The sequence below is a fragment of the Gobio gobio genome, assembly GCF_949357685.1.
Source record: "Gobio gobio genome assembly, chromosome: 2".
Lineage (NCBI taxonomy): Eukaryota > Metazoa > Chordata > Actinopteri > Cypriniformes > Gobionidae > Gobio > Gobio gobio.
In genome coordinates, this window is record NC_137098.1 from 54,445,767 (window position 1) to 54,469,626 (window position 23,860).

Consider the following 23,860-nt stretch of genomic DNA (forward strand, 5'->3'; position numbering starts at 1 on the left):
GCCCATGCTGACCCCGTCCACCGCCGAAAGCGGCAACAGTGGGCACATGAGCATCAGAACTGGACCTCAGAGTAATGGAAGAAGGTGGCCCGGTCTGATGAATCACATGGATGGCCGGGTGCATGTGCGTTGCTTACCTGGGGAACACATGGCACCAGCAGGATAATGCGCCCTGGCACAAAGCAAAGATAGTTCAGAAACGGTTTGAGGTGTTGACTTGGCCTCCAAATTCCCCAGATCTCAATCCAATCGGGCATCTGTGGGATGTGCTGAACAAACAAGTCTGAAACAAGGCCCCACCTCGCAACTTACAAGACTTAAAGGATCTGCTGCTAACATCTTGGTGCCAGATACTACAGCACACCTTCAGGGGGCTAGTGGAGTCCATGCCACGATGGGTCAGGACAGTTTTGGAATTTGTCATAATGTTACGCCTGATCGGTGTATAGTTTACAGTATTTAATGCAATTACATCAGAAGTAATTGTAATTAAATTACAGAATAATTAAGAGTAATCCCTTACTTGTAATTAAATTACAGTAATTAGATTACTTAGTAATTAATTACACCCAACACTGCTATACAATAGCTCATTGATGACAAGGTGTAAGCATTTCCTTTTGCTTTTTGGTCATGTAAATATCAGCAACTGCACAAAATGAAATATTTTTTTGCTCAGTTTGGGCCTCAGGTGTTTTTTTCCTTCCCAAGTATGATCTCCATATTTTCCTATATCATACTTTATGAGCCATAAAAGCTATCAAATATGATTCTTAACAAAAATGCATCAAAAATTTTTGTTGAAAGGTTCATTAAACTGTTCCATTTAAAAAAATATATATATATTTTTTCAAATATCAGGCTTTACAGAGCTGACACGACCAAATATAATATATGCATGAAAAAGCTTATTTTGTGTGCAGCCTTATCTAGTTGGCAGTGGGACCCCATGCAACATCCATGGAGTGATAACCACCTCTGTCTGCGGGTGGAAATGTCATATTGGCCAGATTGGTCTACTAATTGGCGAGTCGACACACCAAGTTAATCCGGCCAATGCAATGAACCGTAATCAACACATTTTTCCAAATAAACACTTGGGTTCGGCAGTAGGCGGTTGACGTATGCTAATTGGCAGCTGTTATCAATGGGGAAATTCAAAGCGGCTTCAGTCACGCACCGTGTTCCAGCCCTCAAAAGAGCAAGATATTCTATCTGGCCGCTGATTCCCTGAACTCCAGCTCATCTGCGGCACTAGCGGTCGTACCTCAGCGATTAGGATCAGAGCCTCTTCCTTTTCCTTTGTGTGCCAGGGCTTTCGTCTTTTAACGCTTTATTTGAATCTAATCAGGGGGAAAGGAGGGAAGCATGTTTTGTCTATTGAGTATCCTGGAGTGGCAGGAATGCTGGGGGAAAGGGAAGAATTAGAGAGGGGGATGATATACCACCCAGGGCTGAAGGAAACCCATCAACCCTTTCATGCTCATTAACTCATCACTAGTATGAAGAGGAAGAGGACATTAGGAAACACTGGCTGACTTGGATGTGTTTATCATATATGCACCAGTTGAATTAAAAATGCCTTTTGAATTAAATTTCTCGATTTGAATCAAATTTGAATTCAGTAGCACACAGGAAGCAGAATTCTAATTAAAATACAAATTTAAAAGTGAAGTATGTAATTTATCAAATGGGTTTCCTGAGCACTCAATGGCAAGTCTGCCATTAGTCTGCAAAATGTAAATGACTTATTTATAGGGATGCACCGAATCCAGGATTCGGATTCGGCCAAATATTGGGCTTTTTGACGGGGTTCGGTTTCTGCCGAACCTTACATTTTTTTTCCACCGAACCAAACATAATGCCGCCGCCGTTGACTATGGGAAGTAGGCTGTGAGAAAGTGAAAATGGAACTCGTGAGCAGAAAAAGTGTTGTTTGGCAGTACTTTCAGTCAAAAGAAGGTGATTCAAGTCGAGCTCCATGTTCAATTTGCAATGCCAAAATGCCCAAAAAACAATAGCCAAAACATTTGAGCATGAAACATCCGAAAGAATACGAGTTGTGCATTAAGGAATCTACAGACAGAAGCCAAAATGCAGCAACTTTAGGTACGGCAAAGGACAGTCATCCTGGCATAATATTTCCTAATCTTTGTTTTTTTTGTTTTTTTTTACAGTTAAAAGGATGAGAGGATGGGAATAGGATTCGGTATTCGGCCGAACCCCAAAAATCTGGATTCGGTGCATCCCTACTTATTTACAGTTGTCTGTCCATATTAAACTTGCATGTAAAATAGTATTTTTCCAAGAAAAAATTTAATTAATACATTTAATAAAAATTAAACACTTTTAAGGAAGTATAATCAAAATTGAAATGAATTCACACAGTATCGTTCAAAATTTGGGGCCAGAAAGACATTTACTTTGTTACAAAATGTTCTTTAGAACTTTCTATTCATCAAAGAATACTGAAAAAATGTATTATGGTTTCCACAAAAATATGAAGCAGCACAATTGTTTTTAACACGTTTTTGAGCAGCAAGTCAGTATTAGAATGATTTCTGAAGGATCATGTGACTCTGAAGACTGGAGCAATGATGAAAATGAAAATTCAGCTTTGACATCACAATATTTTTTAAATTTTTTTTTTATGTAATCAAATTGAAAACAGTTATTTGAAATTATAATAATATTTCACAATAATGTTTTTAAATGTATTTTTTATAAATTAAATATTACATTTAATAAAATTAAATAAATCAAGCTTTGGTGAGCATAAGAGACTCAAAAATCTTAACGACCTAAAATGTTTGTACCCGCTGTAAGTATAGTTTTTAATAATAAATAAACAAATATTTCAAATGTATTATCAATTATGCATAAACATGCAGTCTTCATATGTCCAGTAACATTGGATCTTTTAAATGCCATTTCATTTAGACATTTTCTGTAATATTTCATAATATTTCATTATGTTTTCAGTGGGAAACACTTAATTTCCTAGAATGCTCTTATTGACCACAGTATTCATAACGAAACAGCCTAGAAGATTGAAACTGTTATGTGGCTTTGTGTGGACTAATGAACCGGCAGTTTAAAAAATTCCTCATTCTGTCATTTCCCATTCTCCATGCTCTGATGCGTCAACAATTGAATTCAAAATTTATTTGAAAATAAGCCAGTTCTAAAATTGAGAATTTTGCTCAACCCTGTTCCACATCACAGACAATAATGGGACTAAACAAATCAGCTGATTTGACCGAAAACATAAGTGAAAAGAGGACACATTCGACACTCACCGACTGGCATGGTTTTCCCATGAATCTTGTCTGTCCATCCAGCGTAATACCTCAGGGTTTTAATGCTGCCATCCAGATCGACAAAGAACGCATGCAGGAAGGGTTTGCCAGTGTCCATTGACTCGAGAGTCTAGAAACAAAAAAGGTATTTGGTTCAACTACTGCAAACCAATTCTGAGAACATAAAAGCATAAAGTTATAATTTTTATTAGCAATCTGTTTCAAATAGGCATTTTTATTGGGCATTTTCGAAAAGCATGCTCATTTCGAGAGCTACAAATTTGATACAAAACAACTTTTTAATGTGCATCAGAGGATGCCAAGATTTGAATGCGCATGGGGAGTTTGTAGGTCCAGAAATTAAACAATAACACAAATAATAAATTCTGCTGCCCTCTGACAATATAAACAATGTCATCATGAGAGAAAAAAGGAGGTGGGTTAGGTAAGACCCAAGCTGAAGTCGTTGGAAGAGTTCTTGCTCATGAGAGCTGTAATATGGGACCCATCAGTGCTGGAATGGATCGGTTACCGAGCACGCTTCTAAACAACATGTTATGTTAAAGATTACTTAAAATTCTGTTACAGTTATAAAGCATGATCAATCTGACATCTCAAGTCTCACAAAATGTATCGTATTATATTGCTGGGTGTGTTTCAAGAAAAAGAAAGTTTGCGTGGGAAACATCCAAAACTTTATGCATGAGAATAATTGTGAAATACATATTATATTTGATCCCATTCCCATTCGCTCAATGCACAACTGTAAAAAGCACTGTAAATGGCTTAATATAGACAAGGGAGCGCAGTATACGAGAGACATCAATTTAACTTATCTATCTCTAAATCTGTTCTTTATTCCCCTATGCAGAGCTCTGAGTTGTTGAAATTAGCTATATTCCAGATTCACAGGACATGTTTGCAATTATCAATCAATCACATGCAATCTAAAAACATTACTTCACACACATCTGTAAAATTTAATTCACAAATGCGGTAACTAATATGATCTGGCAGGCGAACAGGGTGAAAGCCAACTCAGGCAAGGCTTTAATTATGTAAAACTGAAGCACTGTGATACTGTAGGCCTATAGAGGAACAAACAACAATGCGTCCAAAGAAGAAGACCGTTTTTGATAGATAGATAGATAGATAGATAGATAGATAGATAGATAGATAGATAGATAGATAGATAGATAGATAGATAGATAGATAGATAGATAGATAGATAGATACTTAGAACTCAAAACATAAATAAAATCAAATAAGTTGTTTCCTCAAAGGCATCTAAATCCTAAACTTTTTGATGTTTTAATTGATAAGACTTCAAAATCAGTCAACCGTGTCAATGCTTACACCTGCAGCAGCGTTTGAATGCATTCAGACAGCCGTGACAGCCTATCCACACAAAACAAACACAACACAGCCTTTATCATCAATGAAGCAGAACCTTTGCACAGTTTCATAGGGAAATGTATGTATGGCCTTGGCCTACAATTCAACATGTGCTCATTCTTAGATCTGCAACACCTCTTTCAATTGGACAGACATTCAATTCTGAATGATTGAGCTCAATTGTTTCATATTTTCTGACTGAGGTGTTTACATGAAGCATCTTCATTTTGACAAAGACAGTGATTTGAAGCCATTTTTAATACTTAGGACTGGTCGATGAAATACACTTTTGTTTGTGTGCATTGTTTATAACAGCAATATTTTTTTGCATAAATATTTGTGTGTATCTTAATTTAGTGTTTGCAAGTAGTAGTGTTGTTGTTGTGTGTAGGCCTGTTACATTCATTTCTGCGCTGTTGACACAATGCTACTCACAAACTGCACACAATTGTATCGCTGTGGGCAAATTTGGCCTTGAAAGTAATTCGTTTGTGATTGAAAAGCAGCGAAAATTCGGCTGAATTCATGTAAAAAAAGCTTATTCGAACATCATCGCAGCCGCTTTCTACATCGCATGCGCGAGAGGAGATTTAATCGCGTGAAGAATAGAGAACTCACCGCGAGGACAGCGCGCTCTCGCTCCAGCAGGTCCGCGAGTCTGTGCAGTAACCGGCCGCGGCTCGACGTGTCCATCCGCCGCCACTCCGAGCCTCTCTGCCCGGCCGCTTTGGCAGCTTTAACCGCCTCTTCCACATCAGCCTGAACCATCACAAGAAGACTTTAGAACACACCAGAACTACACTACAGATTAAAGGTAAATTATTAATTACTAAGAGAAATTGCAGAGGACTCAATCATTTAATGTAAGATGATCAACGCTTGTATCAGCTGCCAAATGATTATACAGTTAAATAATCATAATTCTTACATATCCTACCTAATTCTCAAACCTTATTTGCATATTAATGCTCTAACTTCTTAATAACGCGACATACTTAATCATGTATCCGCTGCCAAAACCATATATGTATTTATTTTGTAATTGCAGTTATTTTATATATAGCCTAGGCCTAAGTTAGGCTTAGGCTATATATAAAATAACTGCAATTACAAAATAAATACAAACTCTCAAAGCAGTCTCATAGTTTAACTTATAATAGTAGTCTAATTAAACTAATATAATTGAATCTTATATTAGCTTCCAAATCATAAATAGCTTGCAATTGCGTAAATAAATAATAAACATATCTGGCAAAAGCTGAAAACAATGTCAAAGCATGTGAATTTCTTTCTTAATAATGGAATTTAATAGATGAAGCAAATCTAATTTCTTTTTAAACCAGCTAACAAGTCATATATTTACATGAATGATGACAATTAATAAATACACATGACTCCCAATTTTCTGTAAATAATTAGACATCTAAGGAGTCAAATTCCTCTTACTTTATCCGCCTCCTCGACGTCACAGATTTTGACACCTGTTGCAGGGTTGATTGTAGGAAACTTCTTTCCTTTGATTGACGTGTGCCATTCATTATTGATAAAAATCTGCAACAAATACAGTGAAACTGGTTTCCAATAACAGTTAAGACTTATTTTAGAATTAGGACTTTATTGTTGAAGACAAAACATGACATTGGGATATATCTGTACTGTATCCCTCATAAAAAAACTTTAAACTAAAATGTTCTTCAGCGGTTTAATCTTTATATAACAATACATTTCACTGTATAGGGTAGTGGCTATGAGGTTTTTGGGCTCTTTAGCTCACCAGTACAGTTTTTCTAAATAAAAAAAACCCTCTAAAAAGTAATTTGTAAAACTTCAATGACATCAGGCTCTAAAACTCTTTGATTTTTAATAGTGAAGGCCTAAAGTTTCTCATAAATGTCCTTGAAAAGATACTACACAAATCAGACTAAAATCCCAAATGCTCTAGTATTTATTTTAACAATTAAAAACTCTTACCTTAGTGTGTTTAATCTCAGGGATTTTCACAGGTTGAGGCAGAGGCGGAGGGGACGTGTTTCGAGTCATCCCGTTTTCTATAGTCCCGTTCTGTGCCATTGCAGTGCGTTTGCAGTGAAGTGCTATAGAGATTAAGATTACAGATCACTGTTGACTGAACATGATTCTACATCCAGCACACTTTATAAGAACTTTTAAAGGTCCTCCCCCTTTGGGCAAGTGTGCACTCCGCCTACCGTGACAAACAGAGTTTCTCGTCCCACCTGCCAGTGAATCAGTCTTTCAAACAGAAAACATGCTGTTTTCCAGATCTGCGTTTACACGATGAATCGGGAAAGTTTTAGGAGATCAAACATTGGAAATGGCTGCGGTTAGGAAGTTTGGGAATGTTTTAGACCCTTCTAAAGCCTTACACAGTTCCCAAAAAAATGATTGGCTGTGTCTTTATGTCAGGCATCGAAGGTAATGAGTGTGAATTAATTGTCCAGCAATATTTACATTGTAACAAAGTCGCTTTGATCTGCTTGCGGAGGGGTGGATTTGAAGCGACGGCGGGCTGGGCATCAGATGGGCCAAGGTGTGATGCGTTCTGATGTTCATCACGAAGTTGGTTTTTGCACCTGGGCCTGGTGAAGTTGAGTGGAGTTGAATACATGCAAACAAATGCTTTTGTTCGGCGGGACAAAGACTTTCCCAGCTTTGGGCTCATACTCGGACACTGTTGCCATTGTTTCCCCTCCATTGCTTCTTGTCACTCTTCTTGTCAAAGTTTAATTAGGACAACGAGCTCTCGCGGGCCCATTTCTCACTTCAGCAGCTTTCTAAACACTTCCTAATGAGGGCAAGGCTCAGAGAGATCGAGCGAGAGAGGGCGTACGGGAAGGAACGCACTGGAAAGAGAAAGTAGGAGTAGCAGTAGGCCTACATTCGTATTTTGCGGCACTAAAACCTAAAACGTGCACAAATATATCTACGCTTACTAGTGTATATTACTATAATCATTTGTAAGTTGCTAATCACAATGACAGAAAATAGAGCAAACTTGTTTATATGCAAATGAACAATCAATCAATCAAATAATCCTGTCACATTTTAAGAAATGCCTGAAAACGTGATCCGGGGACAAATCGTGGGAAAGTAGAGGCAAGTGCCCTCATCCTCCAAGCTTGGGTGCTCCGGTTAATTGGCGTTCCACACCTTTTAAATGAAGGTCAAGTCTCTTCCCCTTTCCAAGCTTCAACGGCATTTAGCAGCATTACCCGGCTAATTGTAATGACTGCATCCTCAAAGAAACCACATGACTCTGTGCAGACACTTCCCAAAACAGATCTCAATAGAAACGCTTCAGAAAATCATCAGCATTGTTGAATCGATGTGACACAAGAATATAGAGATTTAGCGACAGAGAACAGGTGCTCCAACTAAAGAAAACAGTCAAGAGTTTATATTATTTAATACACGGTAAGATACAAGATGTTTTCAAATGATTATTTAGATTATGAAACTATAACAATACTCACAATTGAAAAAAAAGTTATTTTCTTAACCATTATTTAACTATTGCTCTTGCATGTTATTGATTTGAACAAACCTCTGACCTTAAGTAGTAAGTTTGGTGCTCATTCCACACACCATTTGTCCCATGGACATGAATGAAAACTGTGAGGCTTGTTGAGATGTGTGCTATTACTTTTTCAGGCTATTGGATTCATGTAAGCAATTGGTTTTATCATCCACTTGCCTGTAGGATCCAGAATATAGAGACTTGGGGATAGGGTCTTTTGACTTGAACCAGTAAGCAACCACCTAGCAACTGCATAGAAATGGCCTGGCAACCACTCATAAAACCCTAGCATTATGGTGGTGGGGTTAGCAAGCAATACTCACGTTTTCTTCAGAAAATGTAAATATCTAGTTCCTTAACTTTACCACAAATATGAATACAAAATAAGTAAAAGTTAATTAATAAATGCTAATAGCTAGTTTATTAATTTGCCAACAAATTTTGAATACAACAAGTAAATATTAAATAATTAAACATGCAAATATCTAGTTCATTACCGTTGCCACAAATATGAATAATAAGTAAGTACAAATTAATGAATACATGTAAATATCTAGTTTATTCATATTTCCCACAATATGAAAAAATAAGTAAAATGAATAGTTCTGTCAAATCGATTAATCACGATTAATCACATCTAACACAATTGTGAATAATCAATTTGACAGCACTAAAAACTAATTACTACATTTAATTATCTATTGAATTAAATTGCACAAAAATATGAATAAAAATAAAAACATTCATTAATTATTATAAATAACTAGCTCATTAACGTGCCCACAAATTTGAATTAGTACAAATTATTTAATACATGTGAATATATAGTTTATTAACTTGCCCACGAATAAATATTGAATATTTACAAATTAAGTAATACATGTTAATAGATAATTAATTACCTTACCCACAGATATGCATACAAATATCAGGTGTTTCAATCAGATCCATTGCCACAGCTGTATAAAATCAGCCACCTAGCCATGCAGTCTGCATTTACAAACATTAAATATAAGTGAATAAAATGAGTCGTCCTGAAGAGCTCAGTGAATTCAAGTGTGGTACTGTGATAGAATGCCAGCTATGCAACAAGTCAGTTCGTGAAATTTCATCACCTGCTAGATATTCCATAGTCAACTCAACTGTACGTAGTATTATTGCAAAGTGGAAGCGTTTAGGAACAGCAGCGACTCAGCCATAAAGCAGAAGACCACGTAAAGTCACAGAGTGGGGTCACCGAGTGCTGAGGCGCATGGTGCCTAAAAAGTCGCCAACACTCTGCTGATTCCATAGCACAAGATCAGCACAAAAACTGCGGCGGGAGCTTCATGGAATGGGTTTCCATGGCCGAGCAGCTGCATCCAAGCCTTACATCACCAAGTACAATTCAAGTGTTGGATGGAGTGGTGTAAAACACGCGGCCACTGGACTTTGGAGCAGTGGAAACGTGTTCCGTGGAATGATGAATCACGCCTCTCTGTTTGCCAGTCTGATAGGCGAGCCTGGGTTTGGCGTATGCCGGGAGAACGTTACCTGCCTAACTGCTCTGTGACAACTGTTAAGTTTGGGGGAAGAGGGATAATGGTATGGAGGAGTTGGAGGAAAACCATAGCTGAAAAAAAAAATTAGAGGCTGCCCATAACCAGAGCCGTCATCCAGCTGAAGGCACTGGATATCGCCAAAGAGCTGAGCATACCCACCAGTGAGGCCCCTGATTTCTTAATTCGGCTAAGTACTGACAAACTTGCCTGTCAGTTTCTTTGAAGCGGCTGTTTTGATGCGGAATAAGGATTAGCATTACACCGCCGAACAAGTCTTGCCCAGCACTTGCCCTCCAACTTCAAGGAGAAACTGTTGTCTTACGGTAACACAATGCATTAAGAGCCTGGGGGTGAAAACTATTGAACAGGATGAAGATGTCCAAATGTTTTAAATTTTTTTTAAATATAATTTTTTTTCATGTAGTACTGCCCTTCGGAAGCAACAGAAGATACTTACATGTTTCCTGGAAGACAAATTAAGTACAATTGGGGACTGGGACAATAAATCGATGCATCGAGAAATGATTCCGGATCAATTCAACAAGGGACTCATGAACAATCATCACAAAACAAAAAAACATTCGTGGATCATCCAGGTAACGACACAGTATTAAGAATAAAGGGAACATAAACTTTTGAACGGGGTAATTTTTATAAAAAAAAAAATTGTGGACATAAATATAAACATAAATATATTATGTAAAATATCTTATTCAGGAGAGTACTAAATGAAAAATGACATGCATTTTCTATAATCCCTCTTATGTTGTTAAAATTATTCACATTTTCACAGATTCTGCAAGGGGTTAAACATTTTTTCAAGCACAACTGTTTATAAAAATGAATGAATAATTCCCATAAATCAAAAGCAGAATCTTCAAACGTGCTGATTCAGATTCCCCCCTACAATGACGTCATTGTAGGGAGAAGCCCCGCCCACAGTCGGTGACGATCTGTCCTATTATACCATACACACAGTCCTGAGTGAGAAGCACAGAGTCCGCCATTTCTGTATCCTTGCTGTAGCAGCTGGAGTTGTACAATGCCAAAGAGGCATTACAAGTGTTGTTTTTGAAGTGTCCCAATGCACATAAGAGTCTCCATAGACTCCCGCCATCTGACAGATGACTGAACATATAAGGCTGAACACCACTACTGACAGTTTCTGAAATTTTCAGTGCATGAGATTGTCCCGTTTTGTTTTTGCTAGTATGCCGGAGCATGAGCTCTTGAAGCTCCGCCCTCTTATTGAAAGGGGGCTGGGAGCAGCAGCTCATTTACATTTAAAGGGACACACATTTTTGCTATAAAAAAAAGATCTGTTGGGTATTTTGTGCTAAAACCACACATATGTAATGGGTACATCAGAGACTTATTTTACATCTTGTAAAAAATGCTATAACATGTCCCCATTAACATTAATCCATTAATTAATTCTCAATTTTAATTTCCTCATGAATATCTCCACTGGCATTCGCTGCAGTCCAAGAGAGAGCCGTTGGGATATCACTGCTAACTGAACTAGTGTCGTGAGCGGGTGAGTGCAGTGGCTTTACTGCTTTGGCAGCGGCTATGAGCTCGATACGGACTGACCATGGAACGAAGGAGGACCAGTCATCCTAAGATAACTCCCTCCAGGTGTTCAAAGGCCCAGACAAAGAGCCTTTTCAGTCGCCTTTATGAAAATGAAGAGGGCTCAGGCTTGTTGCAAAATATACTGGATAAAAGCGAAGCAAACACAGGCAGATATAGTAATATTCTGCTACAGCAGCTGGGACCAGATTTGATAAGGTCGGGCTTTGTTTTTGAGAGATAAAAAAACTAGACAATTAGTCCAGTGAAGCATGTACAAAGCAAACTTGAGCAGTGGAGAAGAACTGTGGGCCGATTTAACGATGGATTGTCTTTTCATACAAATATATTACTTTAAGTCACAATTTACTCACTTTAAATGTTGTTATTTTTCTGTGAAATGGAAAAGGAGACTTTTTTCCCATATCAAACTCCTAAAATGACCAAAAAGCATGTTAGCAAATAGCACGCCACTGATTCTCTGATATTTACACATATGGAAAATTAGATTCGCCAAACAAAAAAATTCTCTTCACTGTTTTGAACAACACAAGAACTTGCCATTAGTCACCAAAGAACAACGTAACTCATTCAGCGTTAAGCCATCGAGTGTATTTGCATTATAGCTGTTGCTACCGAGCTGTTTTTGCTCTGTTTCCACATGTCTGATTATCATGTCCTATGCATACAATTATATTATTTGCCAAACCACTTTGAATGTGATACGACCATAAAATACGCATGAGACTAGTTTAAACTATCACTTACTCATGGTCATTTAGGCGTAATCATATACAAACTGAGTTTCACGTTTCTTTTTTCATAACATTTTAGCAAAGTAATGAGGCCGATTTTGACTAGGCGTCTATAGAAACGTGTTTGCAGTCCAGGGCTCCAGACTAACTTTTTTCACTAGGAGCACAGTGGCCCCCAACTGAAAATTTTAGGGGCACAACCAGAAATTTTAGGGGCGCACACCGTAAATCAACATGCTAACCAAATCTACTAATTTCCACTGTATTACTAATAGGGATCTGTATCGTTAAGGTTTTAATGGTATTACTACTCTTACCGATACTGCTTATCGATCCGGTACTTTAACAGTATTCTTACCGGTTCTTTTTATTATACTTTAAATATATATTTTTTTTAATAAAAAAATTAAACACAATTAAGAACATAATTAACATGGCTTTATAATCTGAAAAGTAAAATATCTATAGCAAAAGAAACCGCAAAGTTTGAACAAAAATATAAAACATCAATTTATAAATGGACCAGTGTGCAGGCATTCAGAAGGTCTGCTAACATTAATATTACAGTAAAGAACAAACCTACAAAGAAATCTAATAAAGTAATGAAATGTAAAATAACACTGCATAGTTTTCACTGTATACATTGATAGAATAATGCTTATAAAAGCTTAAGTTATTAATTCAAGAGATTTGAATATTTTCTATTTGCCTTTTGTTCGATTCGAATTAATGGCTCAATCGTCAGCAGGTTTATTAGACGCTGCCCCTTTAAGACCGATCAATGTAGAACTAATAATATCATATTCTCCTATTTCTCCGAACTATTTACGCCCATTTAATATATAAACTGTTAAAATAACTACTCTCCAATCCGGTCATTTTGACACCGGCTATTTGTTGTTTATTTGATGGTTTAGACGCGCACACAAAGCCTAAAATATTAAGTGCAAGTCGGTCCATTTCGCAGCACACACACATAAGCCGCCTTGAAGTTGGAAACAGCGTCTCTTGCGCGGATTATTGTGCATTTAATAGCTCTTTATTATCAAACACATCCCGCAGTTTAGCAACAGTAGAGAATGCAGTTTACAACAATCACTGAATCTGACGTTTAGTTTAGGTTTAGGGAGAAATGACAGCGCAGCTGCGAAGGGAAGGATGAGCTCGACGGAACACGGCTATAGGAGTTTTACCTTATACCATCTTTTTATAATTCGAAGCAAAAATCGAAAATAAAATTAGATTAATATCACAGCACATCCCTAAAGTTTAAGCAGACTAAACTTTTGTGTAGTTCTCTTGGCCATCGTCACTCATTAAGCTGACTGTGGTGTTGTGTTTGCTGTAGCTCACTCGCTTTCTCTCTCTTTCTCTCGCATGGCAAAAATGCATCACGGACAAATGGTTTAATATTATCTCATATAGAAACGGCTGGCAAAGATAGAATTTGCCAGACATAACGTCTATCAATTATAATTAGTAAGTGTATTTTCTTAATTTCTCCAGTACCGACAGCAGGCAAATTTACTGGTCGCACATGTGCGACTGGATGTAAAATTCAGTCGCACACTCTCAAATTTTAGTCGCAAAATGCGACCATTTAGTCGCACTCTGGAGCCCTGCAGTCTCAAAGTTTGTTTGTATTTTTGGGAGTTCCTTTGCATCGGAAGCAACACTGGTTTGTAACAGTTTGTGAGGGGGAGTAAATGATGACAATTTTCGAGTTATAGGCAAACGATTCATTTAAATGCGTGTCTGTGAAGGGCTGCCATTTTCAGTCTCCATCATCCAAGTATTTTGTATCCATGGTTCGGCTCCCAGGCTTTGACAGGCCTCTTTTGGTCCCTGTGCCTGCTGTCACCGTCACCTCTTTGAAGTCGACTCCGACTCCAAACCGTTGGCGTTTCTCAGCACCTCACTTCTCCTGCCGCAGGTTTGCTCATCACTGCTCGAGTGAGAGAGCGCTTTGTGTTTAAGATCAGAGCAATTTGCAAGCTTATTGAGGAAAACTGTCTAACAAAAGAACCTTAGATATAACGTCTGTCATCGCTGGTTTTCTCCTGTTAGGGCTCGTGTTTCATACTTGATGAAATTACCTTTGTGGACAGTTTTGCGAAATTGCAGCATTAGCTTCTCTCTCACATTTTTTTTCCCTTTTCCCTACTGCAGTATGAAAGCAAAAAAAAAAAAAGATTCTGAAAATGTACAACAATCAACTGCTTAATTTTTGAGTACATTTTGTAAAATTACATAGCAATGAAAACTGAGCAATAAATAATGGTTCGTTAAAGTAAATATGAACATTTTTAGATTATTTTTTATACACACTACCATAAGTTTGGGGTCGGTAAGATTTTTAACATTTCTCTCTCTCACCAAGGCTGCATTTATTTGATCAAAAATACATTTATTTTAAAATAGAATTTATTCTTATGAGTTTTCAGCATCATTACTCCAGTCTTCAGCGTCACATGATCCTTCAGGAATCATTCTCATATGCAGATTTGCTGCTTTAGAAACATGTCTTATTATTATCAATGTTGAAGACACCATCAATTTGATACATCCTCCCTGCTAAATAAAACTACCTAGTTCATGAAACTCTAGATGGCGCAGACTTTAACTCATTTGGTAGCGTTCACGTCATTATATATAGCACAGCTGATTGGTTGCTGTTGCATCAGTGGCCCATGAGCTGCGGCTCAGCATTCAAACAAATACCTGTACACTCTAAAAAAAAAGGCTCGTAATCATAGGGGAACCTTTTTTAGTGCTATATAGCACCAATTTTGGTGCTTCAGTGGTTCTTCAGCGGTTCTTCAGAGGTGCTATATAGCACCTTATTCAAAGAACCGCTGAAGAACCTCTGAAGAACCGCTGAAGAACCACTGAAGCACCTAAATTGGTGCTATATAGCACTAAAAAAGGTTCCCCTATGATTACGAGCCAAGAACCATTTTTGGTGCCATAAAGAACCTTTTTTTTTTTTTAGAGTGTAGTGTTGCTGTTAGCAGTCTGCAGCACGCTTTCAGAAACCCTCCACCTTCCCCAGCTCCACCTGTATAGATCTGCTACGAGGCTTAATTCCAGTGTTGGGTGTAACTAGTTACTGTAATTGAATTACTTTCCCCTTGAAAAAGTAAAGTAAGGGATTACTCCTATGTTTTCTGTAATTTAATTACAGTTACTTCTGATGTAATTTAACAAAATACTGTATATATACACTGTAGAAAAATTATATATATTACAATAGTGGAATTAACATCAAAATGTAAAGTCTAACTTTAAAATGCATGTTTTTATGTATCCTTCTCACATTTGTAATACTGTGGTCAGTTAATAAGAATAATTAATGTAGTTTTATATTTATTGAATGAAATAAAAGAGCTAGCCATTTCATGTTTATCCTTGAATCACTGAACTTGTCGAGGTCGATATAGGATTTAGAAAGTAATTTGTAATAAGTAATAAATAACTTTTAGGATAGAGTAATTTGTACAGTAATCTTGAAGATGTAATTAGTAACTTGTAATTAATTACTTTTTTTAGAGTAACTTACCCAACACTGGTTAATTCATACATGTTCAGCAGCATGTCTAACATGCTCACAGCAATGTCTGTTAATATATTGTCAGTAGCAAGTCTCGGTAGCAAATCTATTCCGCCTAGATCAAATAAATTAACATTCCCATATCCATTTCCATGCCAATCTCATATCAATCACCTAAGAGTTGTCATGACAGAACTATTTTAAAGTGATATATAGGCTATTTATATAAATTATTGAGCAAATAACATTTTAGTAGTTTACACACGTTTAAATGGCTGGATGCAAAAACGTACAATACCTCAAACAGAAGAAACAAAATAATGCAGAAGAACCATCGTCCGGTTTTGTTCCCGTCATCTCTGGTGCTGCAGTCATTAAAGCAAAACAGAGAGACATCAAACACTGAGACATTCACAAATTCATGTTTCTTTTTCAATTCGAATTGATATGCTGATACGTTGTTAAAAAGATCTCTATACTTACAAATAAGCATTTCTCAAGGCTGAATTAAAAAACACATTCCCAGATTTCCTGGCAGCTAAAGTAGCAGCTTTGTTTAGGCAAAGATCTATATCAAAAGATCTAAGTCTATATAGAGGAGGAATGGGATTTATAAAGAATTCAGGGAATAATTCAGATTCCTGAACTTCTCTTATTTTTCTGAAGTATAACTGGTCCTAACTATTGAATTCAGAAGAATGCAAACATTCAAAAAACTGTTAATAGGAACCAAACATCACGGAAGTCATTTGTTTCTTGTATTTTATTTTTAATGGAACCAGATTTGTAAGTTCCCAACCAGGTTTATTGTTGGAACATTTTTGTTAATTCAAATAAAGATGAAATAAAATAAAACCTAAATATGTAAATAAAAACTAAAACTGAATTTAAACCAAAACCAAAATAAACATAAATAGCAATATAAAAAACTATTTTAAAAATGCCACTAAAGGTTAAAACAAGGACTGAAAATTTAAAAATAAAATATAATTCAAAATATTAACAAAGACTATAATAGTATAGTCTATTAATAAAACTAAAATAACCTTAGAGGTCAAGATATTTGGCTGAAGATTTTGCGCTCTTTTTTTTTTTTAACATAATTTAGCCAATCATGCTAATCAGTAGCCATCATCATTTCAGTCTCATCTATGGTTTGGTTTTGTAGTTTGCAAACCTTTGCACCTGCCAAAGCGAGGTCATCACAGTGGACGTCTGTTGCGCTGAAACGTGGCCCGCTAGATAATGTGTCGCGGGGGAGACGGCCTACAGACGCCGGGGGAACTGAGCCTTATTGTGACTACATGCAGGGCTCCTTGTCAAAAGCGCCGTTCTAATGTAGAAGATTGAATGACCGAACACTGTTTACATCTCACTTTTGGCCTCGCGAAGCTTGTAAGAGAGCGAGGGGCTTCTCGGCCACGACGTCAATGTTAGCTATTGTTCCGTGGCTGAAACGCGTGAATCCGTTTGTGTTATTACGGTGGCGACAATGATAGTTGCCGTCATGGGACACACTTAAATGATTCCCCCGAGCGTAATGAATAGGCATCTGACAGATGAAACTGGTTATTAAAGAGTAGGAAATAAACATTGAAAGGGCTGTGGTTATGGCTGATGAAACCCAAGCCGCCTCGCTCCGTTTAAGGTTTTTTAATAAGACAAGCAGGCGGGCGATGATCCGCTCTGCGGTTAAGCTACATCATCTCCGCAGGTAGGCCCTACTATGACAGGTTCAGACCGCAGGTTTATAGTCATTATATTAATATAAGAGGTGTACTATGGTTTTATAAACATGTTTGCATTAGCATCACACCCAGAGGGCCCGAACATGATGAATGGGGCCACTCTTTAAACATTCAAATATTCCGTTTCAATAGTTCAGCCACAAAAATGTGTTAGCATGATTTTTTTTTTGTGTGAAAAAGTCCTTCCTAACCTTTTCTGTATAAAAATAAAAGTGTATTAATTTAAAATATAAGCTTTACATTTCTGTGAAATCCCCCAAAAATCCCTTCTGTTGTAAGTTCCTCACTGTTACCTTTTTTGGGACTAGACTAAGGTTTTTTTTTTTTCATACAAATAATCAAGATGGCAAAAGCATTGAGCAATTTTGTCTGAACGGACGATGAGGTTGGTTTATTACTTCAAGTGACCCTGGACTATAAAGCAGCAAAATGTCAGGAAAATGTGGATTGGGAGTCAAGCCAAGTAGGCTACGCACGCATGCCTATAGACCAGGGGTGGGCAATTCCAGTTCTCGAGGGCCACTGTCCTGCATAGTTTAGCTCCAACCATGATCAAACACAACTGAACTAGCTAATCAATGTCTTTAGGATTACTAGAAGGCTGCAGGTAGGCCTGTCGCAATAATCAATATATCGATATATCGCACAATATATGTACATGACCTCAATAATTTTTTGTGATGCAATATATCGCCCATTATGTTTACATGATAATGAATGTCACCAACATTTTACTCGATTGTGCGGTCATCTTGTATGTTTTCCATGACGGAGGCGAAAGTGGTTATCGGGCAGTTCCTTCATACACAGAGTGGTTATCGACAGGTGAAAAAAAGGCGGCATTTGAGGCGTTAGTGTTTTCCTGACAACTACTGACAGTTTGGAAGAATGAGCCCAAATGGACTCGATTTCAAAGTCGCAATCCCCTGTTTCGGTGCACATATAAATGTCAACGCAGAATGACGAGTGTTAAAGCCGTTTCACAAGGGAAAATGTTTATTTACTATTTATTAATTATTATTTTTTTATTTAGGATGATATATTTTTTACCCTTAATTTCCATGTTCTAAAGAATTAAAAGGTTGTCATTTGAAAGTGTGTAGGTCTACTTGCATTATTATGCAGTGGCATAAAATAGTCTTAAAATGACAATAATATCGTTTATCGCAATTATTTCTGGGAAGATATATCGCGAAACAAAAAGTAGTTATCATGATAGGCCAAGCTACAGGCAGGTGAGTTTTATCAGGGTTGGGGCAAAACTCTGCAGGACAGTGGCCCTCGAGGACTGGAATTGTGTAAACGTTTTTAAAAAAAAAAAATTGCCCATCCCTGCTACACTAAACACCTAATCCGCATGCACATGATGTCACCTTTTTTCACAAATTCACGTTTTTGTAGTTTACACTGAGATGACAAAGGTATTGTTTTCAGAAAAAAGTGCACTTTGAAACCCGTTTTCAGAAGTTTGCGTTTTTAGGCCCCCCAAAAAACGCTGTTGTTGTATAAATGTACTAGCCTGACGTCATCATACTCAGATTCTAGTCAGAATATGAGTCTGATTCTGCTCCATTGGGCTGTGATTATGGGGCGTGTTTCGGGCAAACCAGGAAAGAAAATGCCTCTCAATTGGATAGACCTACAACCAATCAGAGCAACGGAGCCAGTGATGTATGTCGAGCGAAGCAAGTTGCCAACAGAACTCAACTGCACGCACACTGGAAGTAGAAGAAGAAGATGAGTGTAAACGATCTTTGCCGGTGTTGTAAAAAAGTTAAGGATACACAGAGTACTTCAACATGATCATCATTTCTGAGAGAAAGAGTAAAGGTGAATGCATACGAACAAGTTCTCGGTTTAGGATTAGAACGAATTCAACCCAAGCACTCTTTGGTGACGTTGATGATTACGTTACTGTTGATCATCTGTCCATCATCGTATAAAGCCCGCCCTGACAATTTGATTGGTCCAAACAGTTCTGGTTCGAGCATAGCTGCTCCACAACGGATCAAGTCCAGACCGAACTTCCCGACCTCAAATGTTGTGGGCGGGGCTAAGTTCGGCTGGCATCCAGGCTATAAATGTATGGCCAAAACACATCAAAAGTTTTCCATTTTCAGTTGAAGACATAAACGCTCCCTGAGACAATTTATTTTTAACAGTAACATATAGACCTGCTGTGAGTTCTGAGTGCTTTTTGCAGGAACGGCATTTCAACTGCATATTTAAAAAAGAAATGAAAAGAAAATATGTTTAATAGCCAAATCCCCAGTGAAAAAACTACATTGCCAATGATCCACCAATCAGAGAAGCAACTGTTACTATGCAAACCATGGAATGCATCAAATAAACTCAGTCCCATGTAACATTCCAAATGATGTAATGGATTTTGATTATTTGGCAATAAGCTTCAAATGCATTTAATTTGATACATATAATAAATCAATTTTATATTGTACGGTTGTTTTAGATTTGATGTGATTCATGGGAAAGCAAGATTGTTCGAAAACACGATTTCTTCAAATGCCTGAGAGAAAATGAATGGGAATATACTTCTGGAATCAAGGGCGATGAAAATGACGGAACATTCATAAATTTGTGTTTTTTTATCTGACCCTGCTGCTTATTCATCCTGCTGCTTTTCAACAGAAAACCCAGCAGACCTCTTTTGGATGGCCTTTTTTTCTGAATCACTGCACACTTGTGTGGGAAACCCGAACCACCTCTCTCAGTCCTTGGACCTCCATTTAGAACGCAGCGTCCGGCTAGAGCTCTCTGCATGAGCGCCTAACCCGGCTGAGCGCTAATAGTCTGGTCTCTCTCGCTGGGTCCCAGACTCGGTGCTGAAACCCATCCAGCTGGTTTTTGGATCTTTCCCGAGCCCTGTTCTCTCTCCGGCTGAACACTGGCCGATCTGTGCCTCTTTCCCCTGAGAGCGCGTGTTTTCAACTGGCCCCGTCAACCTCTCGAGCTTTTTATTGAATACTGATCAAATTATGGTGTCACTTGATATTTTGTCAGCAGCACGTCCAGTGGGACAAAACAAAACGGTGTTCGCGGAGGACGAGAAAACAATCGCTGCCCGTATATATGAGTTTGGCATAAGCGCAATGGCATGCCAGCTCATGGGAAACGTTTGCTGCAGCCTTGACGTGGGACGCGTTCCAATGGGAAATCAGGATAATTTGCAAAGCAAATGCTTTTAATGTCTGGCACAACAGTGATCAGGTTTTAAGAATGGAAGCCCTTAAACTAAAACACATGCGCTCATCATAGTTTTACTGAGGACCACGTTAACCTTGATGAGCTAAACGCAACGAGAGGCCTGGGCGAGTTCTGACATAAACCATTACACCGACAGCTGTCATGCTCTTTTTTATTCGCTCCGCTTGTGCAAATGAACAGATAAACCGCATCTAAATCTCAGCTGGGAGCAAATGAGCTTGGGTTATGGAGTCACTTTGTCATTGTTGTCTAATTATCTATTGCCATTAGGACATTTTTGGGGCTTTTTGTTCAGTCAGATTGAACATTCGACAGAATTAAAGCTGATTAAAAATATAATAAAAAATAAAATTTTACACGTTTTTATCAACTTAATTACATGATATGCTGATGAGTGAAAATCAATCACATATAAAGATTTCTCCACAAAAGCCCACAAACTAAAGATATTCAAAGGCATTACACCTTTGTGTTAGCCTGACGTCGTCATGCTCAGATTCTAGTCAGAATATGAGTCTGATACTGCTCCATTGGGCTGTGATTATGGGGCGTGTTTCAACCGAACCAGGAAAGAAAATGCCTCTGTACTCAATTGGATAGACCTACAACCAATCAGAGCAACGGAGTAAGTGACGAGCGACGCATAGTTGTCAACAGAACTCAACTGCACGCACGCTGGAAGAAGTAGAAGAAGAGGATGAGTGTAAACGATCTTTGCCGGTGTTGTAAAAAAGAATTTAAGGATACACAGAGTACTTACCAACACTGTTATCATTTTTGAGAGCAAGAGTAAAGGGGAATGCATATACAAACAAGTTCTCCGTTTAGGATTAAAACGAATTCAACCCAAGCGCTCTTTAGTGACGTGAATGATTATGTTACTGTTGATCATCTGTCCATCATCGTATAAAGCCCGCCATGACAATTTGATTGGTCTGAACAGCTCTGGTTCGAGCATAGTTGCTCCACAATGGATCAACTTCACAATGGATAAGTTCGGCAGGCATCCAGGCTACCATTGTGTCAGATAAAAACATGAATCATGCTGATTAAAAAAATATATGAATTTATAATATTATATAAATAAATAATATTTAAACATATTTATATAAAAAATAGTTTTTTTTCCAAAATATAATAATTGAAAGCTTATTAAAAATATAATAAAAATACAATATTTTATTAAAATGAAACAAAAAAATTTAATGAAAAAAAATTACTATACTATTGCATACTATACTATTTAATCCATCCAAATTAATCATTCATTTCAAGATTTCCCCACAAAGCACACAAATGAAAATTATCCAGAAGCATAATATTATTGTGGCCTTTGAAAGTAAAATAAAACTTATTACAAAAATGTATTTTAGTTTATTTTATTACAAAAATAAAAATGTGAAAAAAAAATAAATAATAATAATTGTATGATATGCTGATTAATCAATTTAAATTAACAAAACAATATTTAAAAGACATTAATACATTGTTAATGTGACAGATGAAAATATGATAAAAAATGTAATAACAAATAAACTAGTTTATTTTATTAAAATATAACAGCATTTGATTAAAATTCTAATAAATCAAATTACTTACATGATATGCTGATTTATTAATTCAAATTAATCGCGTATCAAGATTTCCAACCAAAAGCCCCCAAACAAAAATGACATTATTAAAGTAGACAAAACATGTACATTTATGCATTTAGCAGATGATTGTATCTAAAGTGACTCACAATCTCTTTTTAACAAAAGTTATAAATCTGATCAGTATGTATATTCCATGAGAATCAATCCATTGGCCTTTTCTGTCAGCTGAGCTACAGAAAACACTGAATGGACATTACATTAGAAGTCAATATATAGTTTATTTCTAAAAAAAAAAAAATTCCACTGACCTTGCGGTCCATTTTGCAGAAACATGCCAGCGGTTCTTCAGGCATGAATTGCTCTGCTGGGAGAACAATTGAGTTGTCAGCGGTCATGATTAATTTTTATAATTTTTTATCATCACATTATTTTCTTTATAATTAATCACACTAAATTAACACACTCAACTGACAGCACTAAAATAAACACTAAATCAACAAACTCCACATGTGTCATAAATACCCACCCTCATAGAGAGAGGCCAGATAATAACTGGACAAGCAGTTTAAACCAGCCAAAGGGGTTAAGATTGTTTCCCAGCCTGACCAAGCTGGTTAGTTTTATAGGGGTTTGGGGTACTTTTTAGCTCTGAGACCAACCAGCTTAAACCATCAAACCATCTATAAAGCTGGTCATACTATTTTAAGTAAGTCAACTGGATTGACTAAAATGGACTTCTTATAGATCATCAAACTAATGAACCAGCTTTTACCAGAATGACTTTCCAAATAATAAATGCATCTCTTTTCTACTGATCTTTTCCTATAGCTGCATTATGCAAACCCAAGATCACTAAACGGGTTAGCTTGAAGACAAGCACTTCTAACACTGTTGCCATTGCAGCTGTTCACAGACTAGATCTCTTAAATCGTTGTCATCGCATTATGAGTCACTCATACGAGCAGTGGGAGATGAATCAATATCAGAGGCAATAAAAGACAGCAGCATTTGAGCGAATGAAACTCAGCCAAGCTTTTACGTTTTCAATAGCATGTCGGATCATCAGTCTCATTGTGACTCATCATTGTCATCTGTACGACATATGCTCATACGTAATATGTAAAATAAGCACATGTTTCTGGGTCTTCTGCTATAAAGATAACATGAGGCCACTGCTAGCTTGCTTATGTTTGACAATGGGATTTTCAATTGGATCAAAGACCCAGTGCTATTAGAACTGGACATGGGTCTTTAAATCAACTTGTGAACCCAAAATTAAGAACTTACAAGATCATTATAGACAAATAAAGTCCAGGTTTTCAAACAGACAGTAATAGGCCTTATTCATTTCACATCCAGCGCCATGTTGTTTAAATAGCAAATGCACTCTTGCCCATCTGTTCGCCTATGGGCATGCTGGTCTGAAAACGAGGTGTGTTCAGGCATTGTTGGCGCGTTGCTATTTTGAGGCAACTGAAATCGACTGCGCCATTGACCAACAAAAACCTGGTCTAAAGTCAATAGCGCAGTATTTTTGGTGTTATTTAAATGTGTATATTATGTGTATATTGTGTTATTTCCGCTCTCAAATTTCGCCATGTAAATAGCGAATCCGCCATGACGCGAGCGCAACTGGCTTTTAAAG

General features: G+C 37.3%; 1 protein-coding gene across 1 annotated transcript in view; it reads right to left on the reverse strand.

Moving 5' to 3' along the window:
• The window catches only part of aldh1a3 (aldehyde dehydrogenase 1 family, member A3), a 55,648-nt gene that overhangs the window by 28,499 nt on the left and 3,289 nt on the right, over window positions 1-23,860 (reverse strand). The window contains exons 2-6 of the mRNA XM_079809837.1: window positions 22,524-22,579; window positions 6,666-6,787; window positions 6,141-6,245; window positions 5,313-5,453; window positions 3,300-3,429 (exon numbers count right to left, since the gene is read on the reverse strand). Coding sequence (XP_079665963.1) covers window positions 3,300-3,429; window positions 5,313-5,453; window positions 6,141-6,245; window positions 6,666-6,787; window positions 22,524-22,548 — 523 coding nt within the window. The 5' untranslated portion in view covers window positions 22,549-22,579. The remainder of the gene's footprint in view (window positions 1-3,299; window positions 3,430-5,312; window positions 5,454-6,140; window positions 6,246-6,665; window positions 6,788-22,523; window positions 22,580-23,860) is intronic.